Below are 18719 nucleotides of genomic sequence, written 5' to 3'. Positions count from 1 at the left end.
TTTAAATTAAGAAAAATCAGTCTAAAGCAAGCTAACACAATCTGGATTAGGATAGGGAAGAAGTGGCTGTATTTTCCTGTCTCTATCAACTTTTTCCTCCTGGTGCTAGGAATAGATGCTGCCATTACCTAATGTTTCATTTTTGAGTTGCATGAAGACTGTTGGCTGATCTTGAAATTGTGGAGAACAGAGGGATCAGCTAAAATGCTTGTTCCTCTTAAATTAAGAGGTTCGGTATTTAAGACCTTTCATAAGGGACTGTACCACTTTGGTCATCTGTGTTGAGTTTGATTATGTAGAAATATAAGGAACATTAAAGTTGTTTAGCTCTTTGTAGTGGTTTATTCTCTAGATGTTTGACATGGCTGATGGTTTTAGCATGAACACAGTTCTTGCTGTATATTAATGTTTTATCCACTGAAAGTGGCGATAGTGCTGCATGTATCTGTTTGCCTTTCTTGTCTTGATGGTGTGCTATTTAGCCATGAAGTGAGATTTGGGTGGTCTGACATGCATTACTAATACTTTCTGTGTCACAAGTTGAAAAGGCTGACTCCTTGGGGACCAATTCTTCCTTTTACTGACCTCATGCTTTCTTGTGTGACCTGTACCTAAATATTAGTTATTCCCTGTTTTAGAAGTGCAAGTCCTTTAGATAACTGAGATGATTGATTGTATTTCATCAGATCTTTGACTTCCTGTTTTTTTTTTCAGTGATGGAAAGTGTTAGGAAAATGCTATTTTCTTGGCTTATAAAATTTTACCTCTATTCCATTGCATTCTTCACTCAAGATTACTTTTCTGAGTTCAAATATATTGAAGTTGCTGGTTTAGATTTTTTTACTTTGCTGTGCTTTGAGAACTACCTAGTTGCCATTGCTCAATGTTAATTTTCTTACTGTGTTTAAGCAGAAGAATTTCTTCTGCGACTCACCCAGCAGTGGATGTGGTAAAAGAAAATTGATGGTGGCTTGACGAAGAAACTTTTTGTTTTAATGGATAGCTTCCAAGATTATTTGGAAGCTTGGACATATGATTTGCATTTCGAGAAATGATAAAAGGTATATTTCTATCTCAACAGCATTTAGGACCATGTCAAAGCTAAAGGAGCTTGAAGTGATGATTTGAAAGTCTCTTCCTGATTCGACAATCTTCTGTCTGCTTAAAGGCTAAAATTGTGTGTTGAACTTGAGCAGTTTATTTCACCATGTATTGATCCACCCATCCAGATTCTTTCTTGTTCTGTGAAAATGAAGCATATTTTGACATAGGTTTTCCAAAAGTTAAGGGTTCTTTATTTATGAAAGCAGACATAAGAGAACTAAGTCCTCTAGGATCCTTAGGTCATAAAATATAATACATTTTATTGGTGAAATCTTGTTTTGATTTTTCATTTAAGATCTGAATTGTTGTTAGCTTTACTCAATGAATTGTTGCCTGCTGTCATTTTAGGTGGAAAGTGCTGCTGAGGAGCCCAGAGTGCTGTGTATAATACAAGATACCACAAATTCAAAGACAGTGAATGAACGTGTTACTTTGAACCTTCCAGCTTCCACTCTGCTTAAAAAGCTGTTTGAAGATGTGGCTTCAAAAGTGGGCTATGTGAATGGAACCTTTGATTTAGTGTGGGGAAATGGAGATAATGTAACTGATACGGTATGGCAAAAGTGCTTTTTATTTCCTGTTAATAACAAACATTTGAGGCTTCACGTTACAGAAAAAATGTTAGCCATATTGCCTAGTGCGTATTTCATAGTTAAATTTTTTTCATTAATCCTAACAAAAACTTGCAGTATGTGCACCAGAGCAGGCTGACACTGCTATTTTGATTTGGCTAAACGTTACTGTTCTGTATCTACATTTTAATCTCAAAATGTGCTTTTAATTGATACACATACTTAATCAGTAAACAAAGCTTAATATCCTTCAGATTTAATGCTAGTTTTCATTTTCAGTATGTATTTTCAGTAATAGTTCCTATGATAATTAACCCCCTTTCTCAGTTTCCTGTGGTCTTGAGAAACTTTCCGTGTTTCTTATACCTGTCTGAATGTATTGTACCAAAAAAAGACTTTCTGTGCTTTATTGTAAATCAGTGTTGTTTTTGGTTAATATGATTCTCAGAGATGCATTTAGAAGACTTTAGAAGATTTTTTTTAAGAAATAGCTTATTTCAAGACATGCGTGTGCTTGCTGAACTTAATTTTTTAAAACAAAGTGCATGTAGGCTTTGTAGGATTTACTGTTCTGCAGGAATTTTGCAGGCCAATGTCTTGGCTCCTGAATAGATTGTCCATTTTCTGAGTATTAAACTGTACTATAATACTTAGTTTAAACTGTCTTTTAAACTGCCCCCAAGTTCTTCCAGTGTTAATGAGTATGTTTTGTTTCATCTTGTCTTAGTGTGCCAGAAGCTACTTCAAGCAATGTACTTGGACAGAATCTGTTAATTGCATATAAATCTGTTTAAAAAAATAAAGCGCTTTATTTTTTTTTAACAGACTCCGATAGATCAGAACAGTGACAAAACTATTCTTGATGCTGGTTTTGAGCCAGGGAAGAAGAATTTTCTACATTTGACAGACAAAGATGGTGAGCAACCTCATATAACATCGGTATGTAAAATCTTCACTCAGCTACATAAGCTATAGTGCTGGGACGATAGATGTATGCTATGTGTATTGCTCTTGTCATAATGTCAGAAAATGAAATATGAAACATATAGCCCAATTTGATAAGCTATTACCTCAGGAACCTCAACAGGCTTTTAGATTGCTATGTTGTGCTTCTAGGTTTATCCTGAATTAAGACCAATTCCACTAGTAATGATTTATTGTTACTTTTTATTCATACTTGTCAAGTATTTATGTAATGCTTTGCTATGGATAATTTTGTAAGATTATATAATTAATCTGACATGTTTACAGATAAGTCTTAATAATACAGGTTTAATTATACTTGTTCCTTTTCCTGTGATTGTTTGAAAGCAATGTTAGGCCACTCATGGAATTTTCAGAAAAGGTAGTGCTGTATCAACAGCAGAATTATCTGCTTCCAATTTTACCTTATTTAAAAATAAAAAAGTGATCAGTGTTTCTGCAAGCAATTGTCTGCTGTAACAAAATATTGGAAAATTGCTGTTCCTCGAATATGTGATGTAGTAAAAGATAAACATAGGTACAGTTTATTTAAATTGGGGATCAGGTAGACCGGTGATATATGGAGGTTTATTACTCAGCTCTTATGTCAGCATAAGGCCTACTTAGCCTTTTATGGACTTCATCATCTGGAAAAGAAAAAAAAATAAAATAAAACCCAAGGTCAGAATTTGAGGATGATTTTGAAGGAGTACTGAATTGTAGTTTTCATACCAAAAAAAAAGGAACAAAAATTCTATTTTGCATTTTAGTATCATAAACTTGAGACATAGGAGATGATAAATTGCAAGCTTGCTTGTTGTATGCATTAGAATACTTTATTTGATTATACAGTATTGTAAAGGGTATTTCCTTCCACTAGCACAAACAATGCTTTCTGAAGGAGCTGGGAATTTGGAGGGCAGAACTGAATGTTACACAAACAACTGTAAATCTGCTGTGTTAAAAGTAAAAAATGTATGGTATATTAAATTGATTTCTTAGCTGTGAGAGAAATAAAATTTCTAGGTACTTCAGTTAAAAAAAAAGTTTAATTTTTGCATAAAATAATTGCATTTATGTTTTAGGAGGAATCAGGTACAACAGATGACTGTGTGCAAGACAGATTTATAGGCCCACTTCCAAGAGAAGGCTCTGTTGGCTGTACCAGTGATTATGTCAGTCAAAGCTATTCATATTCTTCAGTCCTGAGCAAATCAGACACAGGTATAATGTTCTCTCTTGTAAAGGCATTATTAATTTGTTATTATTTTAGTATACTTTGAAATAGCAGCATCTTCAGGATTTTCAAAAGAAACCCCAATTTATTGGGGGGGGAGGGGAGGGGGAACCACCATGCTGATGCATTTTCCATCACATTTTCTATGACATCCTTACATTATGGAAGCAGAAAAGCTCTGTCTCATCCATATCTATTGCGAGTGCAATTCATACTGTCAGGGACCCTCCGTTTCTGTATTAATCCACTGCTGTGTCCGTGGCTGAGAAGTTGTGACTGTATTACCAAAAAGTACTCATCCCAAGCTGTGTTTTCAGTTGCAGCTTAATGAGTACTTGATGCTATTTTGTAAGAGGGGCTGTTCCCAAATCTTTGCACTCCAGGTGTTAGCTATAATCTTTCTCCTGCAGCCCCTCAGTTCTGGTTTCCCTGCTACCACTGTGATTACCAAGAGATTCTTCTGTCCACTGCCTGGCACCTCACCAGTGAGCAGAGACTCCCTCTGGAAAGGGGAGCGCAGCTCAGTGCCAGGGGAGATCCCTCTTAGCTGTGCAGAGAGGGGAGGACAACGCAGCCTCTGCCCAGCCAGCCAGCAGCTGCTGCCACCTCCCATGGTCTGTGTGTTGCAGCCCTTCCCTGTCTGTTGGCTCAAAGGAAATGTTGCACAGTTTAAGTGGTTGCCAGAAGGGGGAGTAAAAGAAGCTGCTGGAATCTCATATTTTTCATGGTCATAGCTCTGTTTTGCTATCAAGATACGCACTCCCTAGTTGTGTATGAAGATTGACAGATATGCTAAATTCTTGTAACATAACACGCATGAAATGTTTGGAAACGCCCCTGTCAATTTTCATACTATTCTAGATTCTTACTTCATGTTCTTACCCGTCTTCTCTACAAGCACTCAGCTCGTAATTTTTTTCTGGGGAAGCACTAGAATAGTGAGGTTGGAAGGGACCTCTGGAGGTCACCTGGTCCAACCCTCCTGTTCAAGGCAGGTGTTCTTATTCCATTTGCTGAGCTGTTGATCCAAGTCCTGCAGCATGCATTAGCATTTGCTTTTTATTTTCGTATATGCTATTATGTGTCCATAAAGTTGTAGCTCAGTAATAAGACTAATTCCTGGTACTAAGTTTTTTTGAGCAGATACAAAGCTGACATATTACACCAGTTCATTCTTGCTCAAGATTTTTTTGAGATAGGAATGTTTATCTGCCACATAACTTTTTGTGTGTGACAAAACTAAGAAGATGAGTTGTGTACAGAGTAATAAATAAAATATACGCTTCCAAAGTTAGCCTCTTCAGAAAAATTCTGTTTTGCATGGAGTAGCTGCCTTTTCATTACTAATATGAAACTGAGATGTATTTAATACTAAGAGCTTCAGTGTATGAATAAGTGTATTTATTACATGATGCTTCAGTATATGTTGCTTGCTTATCAGCTGTTATTAATGTTATATACTTTGGAGAAAGTCTTGAAATGACAGTAAGGTTAATACAGATATCTCCCTTTTCAGCTAACAAAAGCCACTAATTTTTAGTAGCTTTTCTAGTTACTGTTGAAGATTTAAAAAGATGTATGTGCATTGGCACTCAAGATGTTCGGTTTATAGCTCTTAGGCTTTAATACAAACCAATACTGATACAAATTGTAATTACATTATAACTAGGATATTTTGTAGTTGACAGCTAGGCAATAAGCAAGCTACTTTACAAAATTTTTATTAACAAATTCTAGACTTCTGTAAAATACTTAAATTAACTATTAAAACTATTTAGTGTTATCTATGTCTCCATTGGTGGAGAAGTCAACATTAAATATTGTTTATTATTGTGAAATGTGATTCGTGATGATTTAAGTAGCTTTGTGTAATTCAGAGAAAATATCTCTGTTGGGTAAACTGTGTTTTTAATGCTTACTGAAGTAAGCAATTGTAATATTGCCTCAATTTGTGTAGTACAAATGACATCAGCTGGATGTAGTTCTTGAGTAAACATAATCACAATTGTTTTATTGTCAATATATTTTATGTGATGTGGCATCTTTTTACATTATTTCCATATCATTCTTTTTGTATTTATAGGCTATGTGGGTCTAGTAAATCAAGCAATGACTTGCTACTTGAACAGCCTTTTACAAACGCTTTTCATGACTCCTGAATTTAGAAATGCGTTATATAAGTGAGTATACATGATCAAAATAGATCTTAGTATCATAGTATATGCTATCTGTCCTGATAAATTGTGGTAGAAAAACCTTTTAAACGTCTTCTCTTTTGAATATTGAAATGCATCTGAATGTTAATAGCAAACCTTGATTCCAAAGTGGATAGAATGGTTTGGATAACATGCAAGAATGCAGGAAAGTGAGTAGAGAAGTTATCCTGAGGGGAAAGGAAGAAGATTTCTTTTAATACTTGATATCAAACTGGATAGGCTAGTGTATGTTACCTGCTTAACACCATCAGATTTTGCTGAAATACTAGAATATTATTGGTGTGGCATAGACAAGCTTTTTAAAGAATTCTCCACATCTTGAAAAGATCCAACTTCAAAAGGAGTGTGATACTAATTGGAGTTCATGTCTGTATTTGTGCAGTGAATGGCTTCAAAAGTATTTTACTTGTTCGTTTTACGTTTGTACATTTAATGAATAGCATTGTCATTCACTGAAGAAATGGAAAGCAATTTTGTTTAAGGAGAATTATTTTGACTTTCTCCCAATAACAGAGCTTCAGTTGACATCTAATCTGGCAGACCTCTTGAAATGCAGTAAGCGCTGATTTAAATGTCTTTTTGAGTAATATTTTCAAGTCATTGTTAATTGTTAAATATCTAATGTTGCAAATAGATGGGAATTTGAAGAATCTGAAGAGGATCCCGTGACAAGTATCCCATACCAGCTTCAAAGGCTGTTTGTTTTACTGCAGACCAGCAAAAAAAGAGCAATTGAAACAACAGATGTTACACGGAGTTTTGGATGGGATAGCAGTGAAGGTAACATGCAGCTATTAAGCTTGTGTGATTTACTTCAGTAATTGCCTCTTAGGGGCCTAACGTGCTGTTGATGGGGAAAAATATCTAAATAATTAAAAATGGTTATTAGAATCCACTTCAGATGGAAGCAAAATGGCCTAAGTTGTTGCTTGGTTGTGATTTGTTTTGTTTTTAAATAAATATCTGAGGGGTTTAAGCCGTTAAAGTAAAATACCTTAGTTTCGTAACTAAGCTGTCATTGCAGTTGTAAATGTTAACTGTTTCTTTAAAAAAAAAAAAAGGTATCTCTTCAGGAGAAACTTGCATCTGTTTTGAATCATGAGTGTCAAATGCATGCATTCCAGTGAACTAGAAAATAATATTGAGAATTCCATGAAATCAAACTCTTTTGCACATAGTATAATTTTTCTCCATAACCTGTTAATTTTTCCATGGAGTAATTACACAACCAGTGTTCTTACACTTAATGGGGAGTATGGGGAAAACACCTCATTGAATTCTGGAGAATCACTATGAAATAAGTCAGAACCATTTTATTTTATAATTTAGAGTGGTGTATGTTAGCACTTCCATATACTTATTTATTGTTACATACAGAATTCTTGTTTATACACACAGAGCAAGTTGGTTGCCTATTTTTTTCCAATTTAATTTGAAAGCTAACTGCTTGTGGAATTGAATGCTGTCCCAATAGTGATTAACGTTGTAAACACCTTGGAAGAGACTTAAAAACAAACTGATAGCTTTAGGAAGCATTCTCAGACTACAGTTAGTATTGGGTAAATAACTTCTCTTGATTTAAAATAAATTTCAATTTCTAACAGCATGGCAGCAACATGATGTACAGGAGCTTTGTAGAGTCATGTTTGATGCTTTGGAGCAGAAATGGAAGCAAACAGAACAGGTAATTGTATCAAAACTTTTCCACTCATTCAGTGGTGTGTTTTTTTAAGGATGATTGTGAAAAATGTGAGCTCTAAAATCTGTAGACTGCCAATAATCTTGTACTTAGTAGTTGCCAATTTTCTTGTTTGCATAATACCTATGCTACTAAAACATTTTTGAATGTTACTTCTATTTTCATCTTCAATTAAAAGTGGAATATTCTGAACTCTGGATATTCTTTATTTGAAGCACTGAAAGTGCTTATGTAGCCCCATTTGTGATAACTTCCTTGCTATCAGTATTTTTTAGCTATATTTGTGGGCTCTTGCAGCTCAAGCCCACTCTTCTAACACAGAAGACAGTATATTCATAATACATTCTACATTCTGATAAGTAGCTAAGTTGTTATATGGCCAACTTTCATATTTGTAGATTGGCAAATCTCTCTTCTATCTTTCTTCACCTCCCTCCAGAGATGCAGGGAAAGATTGCAATATCAGTGTTAAAAATGTCTGCAAGATCAGGCCTGCTTTTTTAAAAAACAGACTTAATTTTGGTAGTTTTTTTAGTCATTCTTAAGATGTGTCCATAAAATATACCTTGAAGCTTAATGTAACATGCTTTGAGAAGCTGTTTTTACACATTTTCTGCAATGGTGGAGTAGGGGAATAGGGGAGAGAATCAAGAGATGGATGTCCTGCTAGGAAGTGACGATTCTAACTTCATAGCTATGCAGTTAAGACTTACAAGATTTTTTTTAATTATTATTTTAAAGCTAAAGAAACATTGTTTTACATTTGTTTAAAGCACTGTTAAATATTTGTCTGTTTCAGGCCGATCTTATAAATCAGCTGTATCAAGGCAAACTGAAAGACTATGTAAGGTGTCTAGAATGTGGCTACGAAGGCTGGAGAATTGACACTTACTTGGATATTCCTTTGGTCATCCGCCCGTATGGCTCCAACCAGGCATTTGCTAGCGTGGTGTGTACTATTATGCTGACTAATAGTGCATCCATACACACATAGAATACATAATGCGACAGTGGTATAATTTGTTACATGGTAAGTATCATCCTAGATACTCCATCTTGGGGTGTTCGTCTTTGTGCAGTGAACCAGCTAGCAAGTTCTAGAAGATTTTTTTTGGCTTTTTGGTTTATTTTTTGTTTTGTTTTTTCTTTTACCCTTCAATGAGTCCTACTGGTGCATGTATAAGGGGAGGGGAAATGCAACTTTATTGCCTTAGGGCTTCAGTAATCAATTATTTTCTTCCAGATAAAATTTTCATCATTGGCCCGAGATATTTTTGAGATCTCTAAGTTTTCTTTGGGTTGTTCTCTTTATTGAGAAATCTGCTAAATTTTAATAGCATTGTTGAAAATCTTAGTGGAGGAACAGAAGATTGACTTAAAATTTTTTTAGTTTACTTGCACCGTTGTTGCTGTGCTTTTTAAAGTTCACATCTGAAATACCATATGCTTTTAGCAAGCAATTTAATAATGAAAAATAAATCCTATTGTATATTGGTATTCTTGATCGCTTTTGCTTGATCGCATCAGCATTACTGATGTTGGCAAGCATATATACTAGTAAATCTGAGAAAGCTTTTTATTTTTTCCTAGCCCCTGAAAAGACCTCATTGCAAACTGAAATTCCACTGTTGTGGCTTAAAATATCTGTAATATTGGTGGAGTTGTGAGAAAGAGTAAGAATGAATTGAAGCCTTTGGGTAAAGGTTGTTTTAAACAATCACTTGTTGTATAATTGGCTTACCAAGGTTATTTATTATAGACAAAGTATTTTTGCCTTTTGTTTTTAGCATGTTGGCATTTTTTTAAGCACAAGTCTGTAGTTCTTAACAGTGTTCTGTTAAGAAAAGAATTATCAGAATTAGGTTAAACTGCAATGTAGGTTCAAGATACTTAGTGCTTTAAATACTAATCTTGAGTAGCAGTAAAGATATGAAGGACATTTATTTCACAAAAGAATTCAAGTTAGTGAAATCTTTTGAATTCTTTTTAGGACTGCAGTAAATTTTTTCATACCCAGAAATATCCAGCTATTCGAAGCTGTGTTTTGAGCTGCAATTCCAGTGATTGTGACCTTTTGTATAGATTGCTTCCCTTTTCACATTTTAACACATTTCTACAAATATTTCCCAAAACAAGATTTTTATTGTAATTTTTATTCAGTGGAGGTTTTTCTGATCTATTAAAGAAAATAATGAAAACCTTGCTTTATAAGTGCATTCTGCATTTAACAATACATTTTACATGTCTCAGCTTGAAATTTTCTTCACTACGGAAGAAGTCTATAGCAGAATGCCGTAAAAAAGTTCTTTGTATATTTGTAAAAATGAAGGAAACTTGAACAATCAAGAATTTAAATACGGATTACTTTCGGTAGCATTTGATATTTCTCCTGTAAATCAGCAATTACTGGGTTTACTCTACGGTGAGGAAAATACTTCTAAGACTTGTTACGGAGTTACACGGTTGCAATTTGTACTGATGCTTCAATTTTTGAGCTTTTTTTTTTTAATTCCTACTTTGATTATATTCAGTTGATTCTACTCCCTGCATTTGTCTTATTTATAGCAGATATAATTTTTAGTTTTGTAGTCTTCAGCAGTGGGGAGATATGGAGGATACTTGCTTTTGGAGAAGGGAAAAATCGCCTGTTTCTAAATGGAATTCTCTGAAGGTAGTATCCTCCATTGATCCATAGATGGTGATTTAGTAGGTGTAGGTAAAAGGGTATATGTGAGAGATCAAAAACTTCACACATGCGCTAATAGGGCTTATAGAAGGGAATATAAAACTTTTTAGACCTTGCTAGTCAGCTCCTGAGGGAACTTGCAGCAGGCGACACAACCCAAGATAGGGGATCTAAGGAGGATACTACCTTCAAAGAACTCTAGTTAGAGGTAAGTGATTTTCCATTACTTTCTTATGAGAGAATGGATATATGAATTTAAGGTTAATCTGTAGAATGCCACGTAAAGTGTATTATCCCACTGTTCGACATTGTGTACTACCTGAAATGTCGCATTTATCTATAAATATACATGTATTACTTCGTAAATGGCAGCACTGAAGAACTTCTTGGAAGGATGATGTTATGTTATATTTCCTAATATGGAGCAATTCTAAAAATACTCAGTATGTTCTTAAGGTTTGCATTTTGATTTTTTGTTTCTTTATTCCCCAAGTTCGTGTCATATAATAAAACTGCTTAGCTATAACTTCATTCAGGCACTGAGATTTTGTCAGTATGTATCTCAAGATTTAATATTTTTTTTCAGTAACTGCAGAGTTAGAGGACGTGGTTTAAAAAACCTTAAGTGGTCTCTTGGAGATCAGTAGAGATACAGACATAATATATAGCTTCTAATTATATGTGGGTAAACAGGAGCAGCAATTCACATATTGATTTTGTCGTTACTGGTATGCCTGAATTTAAAAGCATTAGACAGAAGCTCATTATTTTTTTTTTAACTCTAAGCCATAAAAGTATTGACAGATAACAGCTGAGAGGAGTGGTTGCATTGAGAAACTAGCTGGCATGCTGAAATTGATACTAGAAAGCAGCGGAAATGCTTTATAACACTAGACAACTAGTGTTAATACCAGTAGTCTGGAGGTATGGCAAATACATCTGTTTTAAGTGTTGTTAGTGTTCATCTTTTGTTAGCTTTTCCACTGAGGGTGTAAGAATGGATGCAAGTAGAATTACAATGAGAACTGCATGAACTTGCTTTCAGTGTAGTGTCATTGCCAAACTAAAACTATTAAGGGTAATTTGAAAATAGATGACTAAAAAAAGGAAATATGTCTTAGAAATCTAACTTAGGTTGGTAACAAGGTCTTGTATTTTTAGTTGTGTGTATACTTTGGACATGGAAAAACTAGATGAACTCTGAAAATCTGAGATGGAAATTTGTTTATAGTTTTTTCCAATAAGTTTTGCCTAATTGTTATTCATTCATTGTGTAGCATTTCATAAAGATTCTACTCCACCTGTTCACAGGTTTTAAACAAATGCTTGCAGTAAGATACCTGTGGAACCACTGACTATATTATAATGCCTCTTTATGGAGAAAACTATATCCTAAAGGCCTATCATTAGCCAAACGATAATTAGTTTGAACTGTTTGCTGTGGCATCTTACTGTGCTAAGTGTTCGAACATTAAGAACTGGAGATAGTCTAGAAGTTCCTTGCAACCTGTGTTCTCTTGATTCTGTGACCTACAAAAAATATTAAACTGAAAGATCAAATGAAAACGTACTAATCTAATGCTTCATCCCCTATGGTATATTTTGAAGTGTGTATGTTAGGAATGTTAGAAATCTTCAGTAGCTCTGAGACTACCTGACAATTACCTCTTGAAGGTAACAGTTACTCTAAAAGTAGTCTTACAGTTTGGGGGGCTGTACATTATGATAGAATGCACAGCATAAAAGTTCTACCACTGATTTTGTTGAGAAAACTATCAGTAATAAGAATAGAAGATTGTGAAATGCATTAGAATAGGAGTTGTATTAAGAAATATCCTAATCAAAACTAACTTTGGTGTAAAGATTACTTAGGAGAAAATTGGAAGAGATATAAATCAGTAAACCTGAGGATTATTATGTTCTTGATAAAACGATCGAAAAACAAATGGATATTTATACAGCTCCAAAATAATTAAGTTCTCAAGAGCTTCAATAATGTTTTTTAAAGCACAGCTTACTATATGTGGTAAGCAGTGAAACCACTAATATAATGTCATGTAATGATACTTCATTCAGTTTTTGAGGGGTCTAAAGGAAGTATCAAAATCTGTCATTCAAGTTTTGTAGTTTTCAGTGACTGAAATAATTTTTGTTTATATCACCATACTTACATTCTGATTTATACCTACACAGTAAACATTTTTTTAAAAATCAGGTGACATCTTTTCCTTATTAGGAAGAAGCACTGCATGCTTTCATTCAGCCTGAGATTCTTGATGGCCCCAATCAGTATTTTTGTGAGCGGTGTAAGAAGAAATGTGATGCAAGGAAGGTAAGCACTGTCCAGATCATTTGTGGAAAATTACTTTTGCTAAATACTGATCCTGACAGTGGTAGTAAAATAATAATTGTCTTTACTTTGTTTAGGGCCTGCGGTTCTTGCATTTTCCATATCTGTTGACATTACAGCTGAAGAGATTTGACTTTGATTACACCACTATGCACAGAATTAAACTCAATGATCGTATGACGTTTCCTGAGGAGTTAGACATGAGTATTTTCATTGATGTCGAAGATGAGGTAAAGTTTTTAGTTTCAGAGAAAAGTCTTTAACTTTATTGAAGCTCGTTATTAAGGAAATCAAACCGTCAGTCTAATAAAGCCATTTTAACATTCATCTACATAAAATTTCTTTTAGCCATGAGTGTTTTAATTTGAAGTTTTAATATATATATATGGGTTTTCCTTGTTTTTGAAAAGGAAGCATGTTCTCTAATTGATACAGGATTTCCATGCTTCCCATAAAGAAGTCATTTCTGATTTTTTTTATCTTCATGAGAAATTGAAAAGCACAAGTTGCTAGGCTTTTCCACATCCTGCAAATCCAGCATGCAGCATGCTTAAATTTGTGTTTGAATCTGTCTTGCTTACAAGTGATAATGAAAATGTTTTGAACCTTTGAATGCTGAAGTTAGTCCATAAAACATTAATGATTAATAGAACACTAATTGTTCTTACTGTAATATGTTGACCCTGTCCAGTGAGTTGGAATGGAAGACATCTTTTTACTGTGGATGAAAATACTTCTGGTCAAATCAGTTCTGATCAACAGGGTATAATAGGACTTATTATCTGATATTAGACCTACAAGTATTTGAATCAACTTTGTAAATGGAATAGGCTAGTATCTGGTGTAAGCTTGCCATTTTGCAAATGTTTTCATTTCTTGTTCCATGTAACTTTAAATGTTGTATAACAGTAGTGTTTGTCTTTTTTTTTTAAGAAATCTCCTCAGACTGAAAGTTGCACTGATAGTGGAGCAGAAAATGAAGGCAGTTGTCACAGTGATCAGATGAGCAATGATTTTTCTAATGATGATGGAGTTGATGAAGGAATATGCCTTGAAAGCAATAGTGCAGCAGAAAGAATTTCTAAAGTTGGCAGTGAAAAGGTATGTTTAAAAAATGTTCTGGGTCTGGTTGGTGTGGAGTTAAGTTCGCAGCAGCCTGTATGATGCCAAATTTTGTATTTGTTACTAAAGCTGAAAACACCAGTGTTTTAGCTCCTGTTGAACAGTGCTTGTACAGTGACAAGACTTGGTTTCTTGCTCTTCCCATGCCATGAGTATGGCTGGGGGTGGACAAGAGGCTGGGAGGGGCATACAGCTGGGACAGGTGACCCAAATTGACAAGAATGATATTCTGAGCTGTATTCCATGCCATGTAATGTCATCCTCAGTAAGTTAAAGCTGGTGATCTTCTGACGACCTGGTGACGGTGAGTGAATGCCTTTGCATCATTTCTTTTTTCCTTCACTTACTAAACTCTCTTCATCTTCACTGACAAGTTCTCTCACTTTTGCTCTTCTGGTTAATTCCAACATTTCACTCAGGGAGAGGAGGGTGTGATTGGGTGGTTGCTTAGTTGCTGAAAGGAGTCAGTCCACCACAAATGTAAATAATTATAAATAATTGTTACTTAACACAAGAGAAGCCTGCATTTTTATTCAAATTTCAAAAATTGACACAACGGCAAAGGAAAGCATGCAACTGATGGCAAAATGATACAGATGAGGCCAGGGAACTGTTAAACAGTCTCATCCATAGTTAATATAAAGAAATCGGGTTGCCAGTCAGCCTAGGTTAGCAGTCATCTTTTTGTGGGACATAATTGCTGAAGATCTTAGAGAAACTTAATTGAGTTTTCTTGCCAGTAGAAAATTCTTTGAATCTTAAGTTTTATGTTGATGTCTACAGTGGATACCTCACGTACCCTCGTTCAGTGAACACATTGGAAATTTGGCCAATAGCTTTTATTCTGACTTGTTAGAAAGCTGATTGGCCATGACTGTTAATTTTCGTTGATACTGAAAGACTTGCATTTTAAACTGTACATCTGTCCCTCTTTGCATGTACCTCAAACCATTTGAGAGGGTTTTTTCAGCGTTCTGACTACTGTCCACTAGCTGAAAAAAAAAATTACTTGATAGTCGCTTGATTAGAACAAGGACAGAGTATTGTAATGTATCTGATGCAAATGTCAAGGCCTGCTTTTGACAGTAGCTTAGGCCAACTAGCAGTAAGTTTAACTGCTTGTCAAGACAAAACAGGCTTAACAGTTACCTTGCCAACTTTTTGGGTTAAGGTATGTTAATGGATGCAGTATAATTTAAAGTATTTCTTCTGTGTAATCTAAAAATACTTATTTCTTGTAACACCTATTTGAGTCAGTATTGTTCAGCATTTTTGAATGTCTACACAGCAATGGTGGTATGTCCTTAATACATATCCTTTCATTGATGAAAACAGTTTTTAGACAGCACGTTCGGAGTGTTGTGAGAGAAGTTAATGTAGAGTGAATACTGAAAGCTGTTACTGTTTTGCATTATACATTAAGGGGCAAAAAGAAGTACTGGAGAATGCAGAGAGAGATGATAGTAAATAAGCCTAAAGTTTGTAGCTACAGGCAAATTGGTCATTACTTTGCTTCCTGCGTGGAGATATGCTTAATACCTATCTAGCATGAGAAAGCTAATTTTGGATAATTTTTAGAGAATACTAAAAACTTTTAAGCGATATGGTAAAGAAGTAACATACAAATTCTAAGAATTACAAAAACACAATAGATGCATATGTATTTGGAATGAACCAATATAGTTCTGAGTCTGCTTGCCATCCTAATGAAAATGTTCATCCTTCAACTGAGTACTTGCTCTAAAACTTACTGTTCTATGGTTTAGGAATAGTCTGATTTTTTTTTAAAGGCATTGGTAATTGTTTTGATGGTTCCTCTTTGGTGTTACTGATTTTTTTTAAACGTGTGTAGTATGCATTTTCAGGGTTTGTTTTTTAGCCTGAGGATTATTTTCAGTAATGCTTAATGCAAGTTCATACCGTGTTGTTATTCTGCTATTTCCTCCTGGGTATGGAAATGAAATAAATTGGTATATGTTTCTGTTCTTGTGTATCTTCACAGTCAGAGCTTGTTCAGAAAAGAAATAACACTAATGCATTAAGCCGGTTCTTGAAAAAAAGGCATGTATCTCAGGAAAAAAAAAAAAACATGCTTCCATGACTTAAGTTACTTGGTCTTTCTTGTCGCTCTCCACCATACAAAGGGGAAATTTCTCTTCATTTCTATTATTATATACTCCTGTATAGTATTGAGCATATTGTAGCTTGAATTTTAAGTTTACATTGCAGTAATGTATACCTGTTACACAGATTAGTTTTTTAATATACAACTATTTATATACTTGGGTTCATGTAATTGTTTTTGTAAAATCATTTGGTTACCTTTTCTTAATATATTTTATCAAAACTTTTTCTTTTCTCCTCAGAATTCTCTACTGTATGAGCTCTTTTCTGTTATGGTTCATTCTGGAAGTGCTGCTGGTGGCCATTACTATGCCTGTATAAAATCATTTAGTGATGACCAATGGTACAGTTTTAATGATCAGCACGTTAGCAAGGTAAGAACAATTTCGCTACCTTAAGTACCCATAAATGAACCAATGAGCTTGTATTTTTCATATGATTTTTCACTTGTGTTTAACAGTTGTTTCATTAGCTTAAATGATTTGTAGATTTTCTTTGTGTTGTTTTTTGTATGTTGTAGTGAGGGGTGGTTATTAGTTGTATTTACTTCTTTGTCATTTTCTCTCCCTGCCCTTTCAGTTCTGTTTCCATCTACTGTCAGTGCTGGTTACAGATTTTAGCCCCTATCTTTTTGAGGTTGGAGTCTTTTCAGTTCTCTTCTTCCACACCCCCCCTGAATTTTAGCATTGTGGTGTAAGTCAAAGAACAGTTTCCACTTGCAGGTAGCAACATGTATCAGCATGCCAACGTCATTTGCTAGCTGTGAATTACACTATGACACCAGTTTTCAGTGTAGCCCCTTCTATGTGGTCTATAGTTGCAAGTCAGGTTTAATTTTAGTCCTTTTGTCTGAGGCATGATCTATTTCAGTCAGAAATCATGCAGTAAAACCAGAACGTAACAATAGGTGTCTGGATGGAATTACAGCTGAGTCTACCTGGTTCAGTTGAGACGCTAGGTCATTTGGATCTTGATTTAGCCCATATAAGGGGAACAGTTAATTGGTCTTCAACCTTTGAATGCTCTCCTGTTTATTTCCTTCAGTTTCACTGTGTTCCCTAGTTTTCTCTGTAAGTGTAATGTAGGATATTCTTTCCATGACAATTTAAGTGTAGTTCTCCCTCTATTGTAAGAGAAACTTCGTAAGAAATAGGCTCCAATTTACCAGGCTTTATGGTGAATTGTCATGACATGCCATAAAGTGTTGATGCTGAGGGAGGGATGATTTATAAAGAAGCCTTTAGTCACACACAGACTGTTGGATTTAGAATTTGGCTTTCATATATATGCTAAGAATACTTCCTTGCTTAGAGAAGTGTATTTGTAGATCTGTTAAATTCATAGTAAAATGAAGAGGCAGATCACTTTGAAATGGATTTTTTTCACTCAGCAAATAAGCAGATCTGAAATACTTAAAAAAAAAAAAATAAAAAATAAAATTAATATTGGGTTGATATGTAATGACATTTTTTCTAATGCATATTGATTATTGCAAGTCTCTCAAATAATAAATTGATTTTCTGTTAGATAACTCAGGAAGATATTAAGAAAACATATGGTGGATCTTCTGGAAGCAGAGGCTATTATTCCAGTGCTTTTGCCAGGTTAGTACTGCAATATTGCATTCTTTTTTGGTGTTTAGCATAATCGAATGATTGGCCAAGATGCATGTGCTTAACACGGTAGCTGAAAAATAGAAGTGGATGGAATAAAAGATCATTAAAATAGCATGGTGTTTATTTTTGAAAATCATTTTTGCTTAGCATGTTACTAAGATATGTACAACATAGTTCTTTATGGGGTGGGCAGGGGGAGCAAACCAGCTTTTGAAATGAATGTTGTCCTTCTATCTGATAAATTCAGGTAACTTTTTTTTCTTTACTAGCTCCACAAATGCATACATGCTAATATATAGACTGAAGGATCCAGCCAGAAATGCAAGTAAGTATGCTTTGTAGTTCTTAACTAGTAAGATTCTACTTCAGGAATAGGACTTTCATTAATATAGTATCTCCCTAATTTTTTTGAGGGTTGTGGTATCGGTATTTTTAGGGTAAGATAAAGTAGCTTTCATATAGGGAGCCTTCTATTACCGCTTTTCATTACTCTTTTAATAGTAAGCCCTTGTGATCATTAGGAGGCCATCACAAAGTAAACTTTCTGATTTTTTATTTTTTTAGTATTTTCTATATTGTGGATTTGAAAGAGAAATATGCTGGGTGACACAAACTACACTGAAATGTACTAGTGCATGCTTGATAATAGAATAAAAATACTGACTTTTAAATGAGTCAATAATGAGAACTTTTTTTAAATTTATAAATTTTAAATGAGAACTTAATAATGACAGGTTAACATTTTATAACCAGCCCTTACTTTTTGTTTGTTAGGAGGCAAGGGACAATACTATAAACTACACAGTGAAAAACAGATTTTGGGATTTCTTGTTTTTTATGCCACTTTTTTTAAACTATGCCACTTATTTTTATGCTCTAATTTAGTACACCAAGGTTTAGAGGATGACTATCCCCATATAATAGTGGGCAGGCTGTTTATTCTTTCAAGTATGTCCCAACAGAAAATGAGAACTCAATTTGGTTTCAAAAGTGGAATATCTCTTTGGAGGCCTAATTTCAAGATAATGAT

The 18719-nt window shown here is 34.5% G+C and overlaps 1 protein-coding gene across 6 annotated transcripts in view; it reads left to right on the top strand.

The window, feature by feature from the left end:
• Positions 1–18719, top strand: part of USP47 (ubiquitin specific peptidase 47) — a 51700-nt gene that overhangs the window by 14455 nt on the left and 18526 nt on the right. For all 6 annotated transcript variants that reach the window (XM_080593248.1, XM_080593250.1, XM_080593253.1 and 3 more), the window contains 13 exons: positions 1453–1656; positions 2502–2615; positions 3725–3863; positions 5960–6056; positions 6727–6872; positions 7697–7776; positions 8591–8740; positions 12714–12809; positions 12905–13057; positions 13761–13928; positions 16316–16447; positions 17601–17677; positions 17959–18014. In XM_080593248.1, coding sequence (XP_080449374.1) covers positions 1453–1656; positions 2502–2615; positions 3725–3863; positions 5960–6056; positions 6727–6872; positions 7697–7776; positions 8591–8740; positions 12714–12809; positions 12905–13057; positions 13761–13928; positions 16316–16447; positions 17601–17677; positions 17959–18014 — 1612 coding nt within the window. The remainder of the gene's footprint in view (positions 1–1452; positions 1657–2501; positions 2616–3724; positions 3864–5959; positions 6057–6726; positions 6873–7696; positions 7777–8590; positions 8741–12713; positions 12810–12904; positions 13058–13760; positions 13929–16315; positions 16448–17600; positions 17678–17958; positions 18015–18719) is intronic.

Source organism: Anser brachyrhynchus (assembly GCF_964034855.1).
Source record: "Anser brachyrhynchus genome assembly, chromosome: 5".
NCBI classification, from domain to species: Eukaryota; Metazoa; Chordata; class Aves; order Anseriformes; family Anatidae; genus Anser; species Anser brachyrhynchus.
This window is presented reverse-complemented; position numbering and strand designations above follow the sequence as displayed.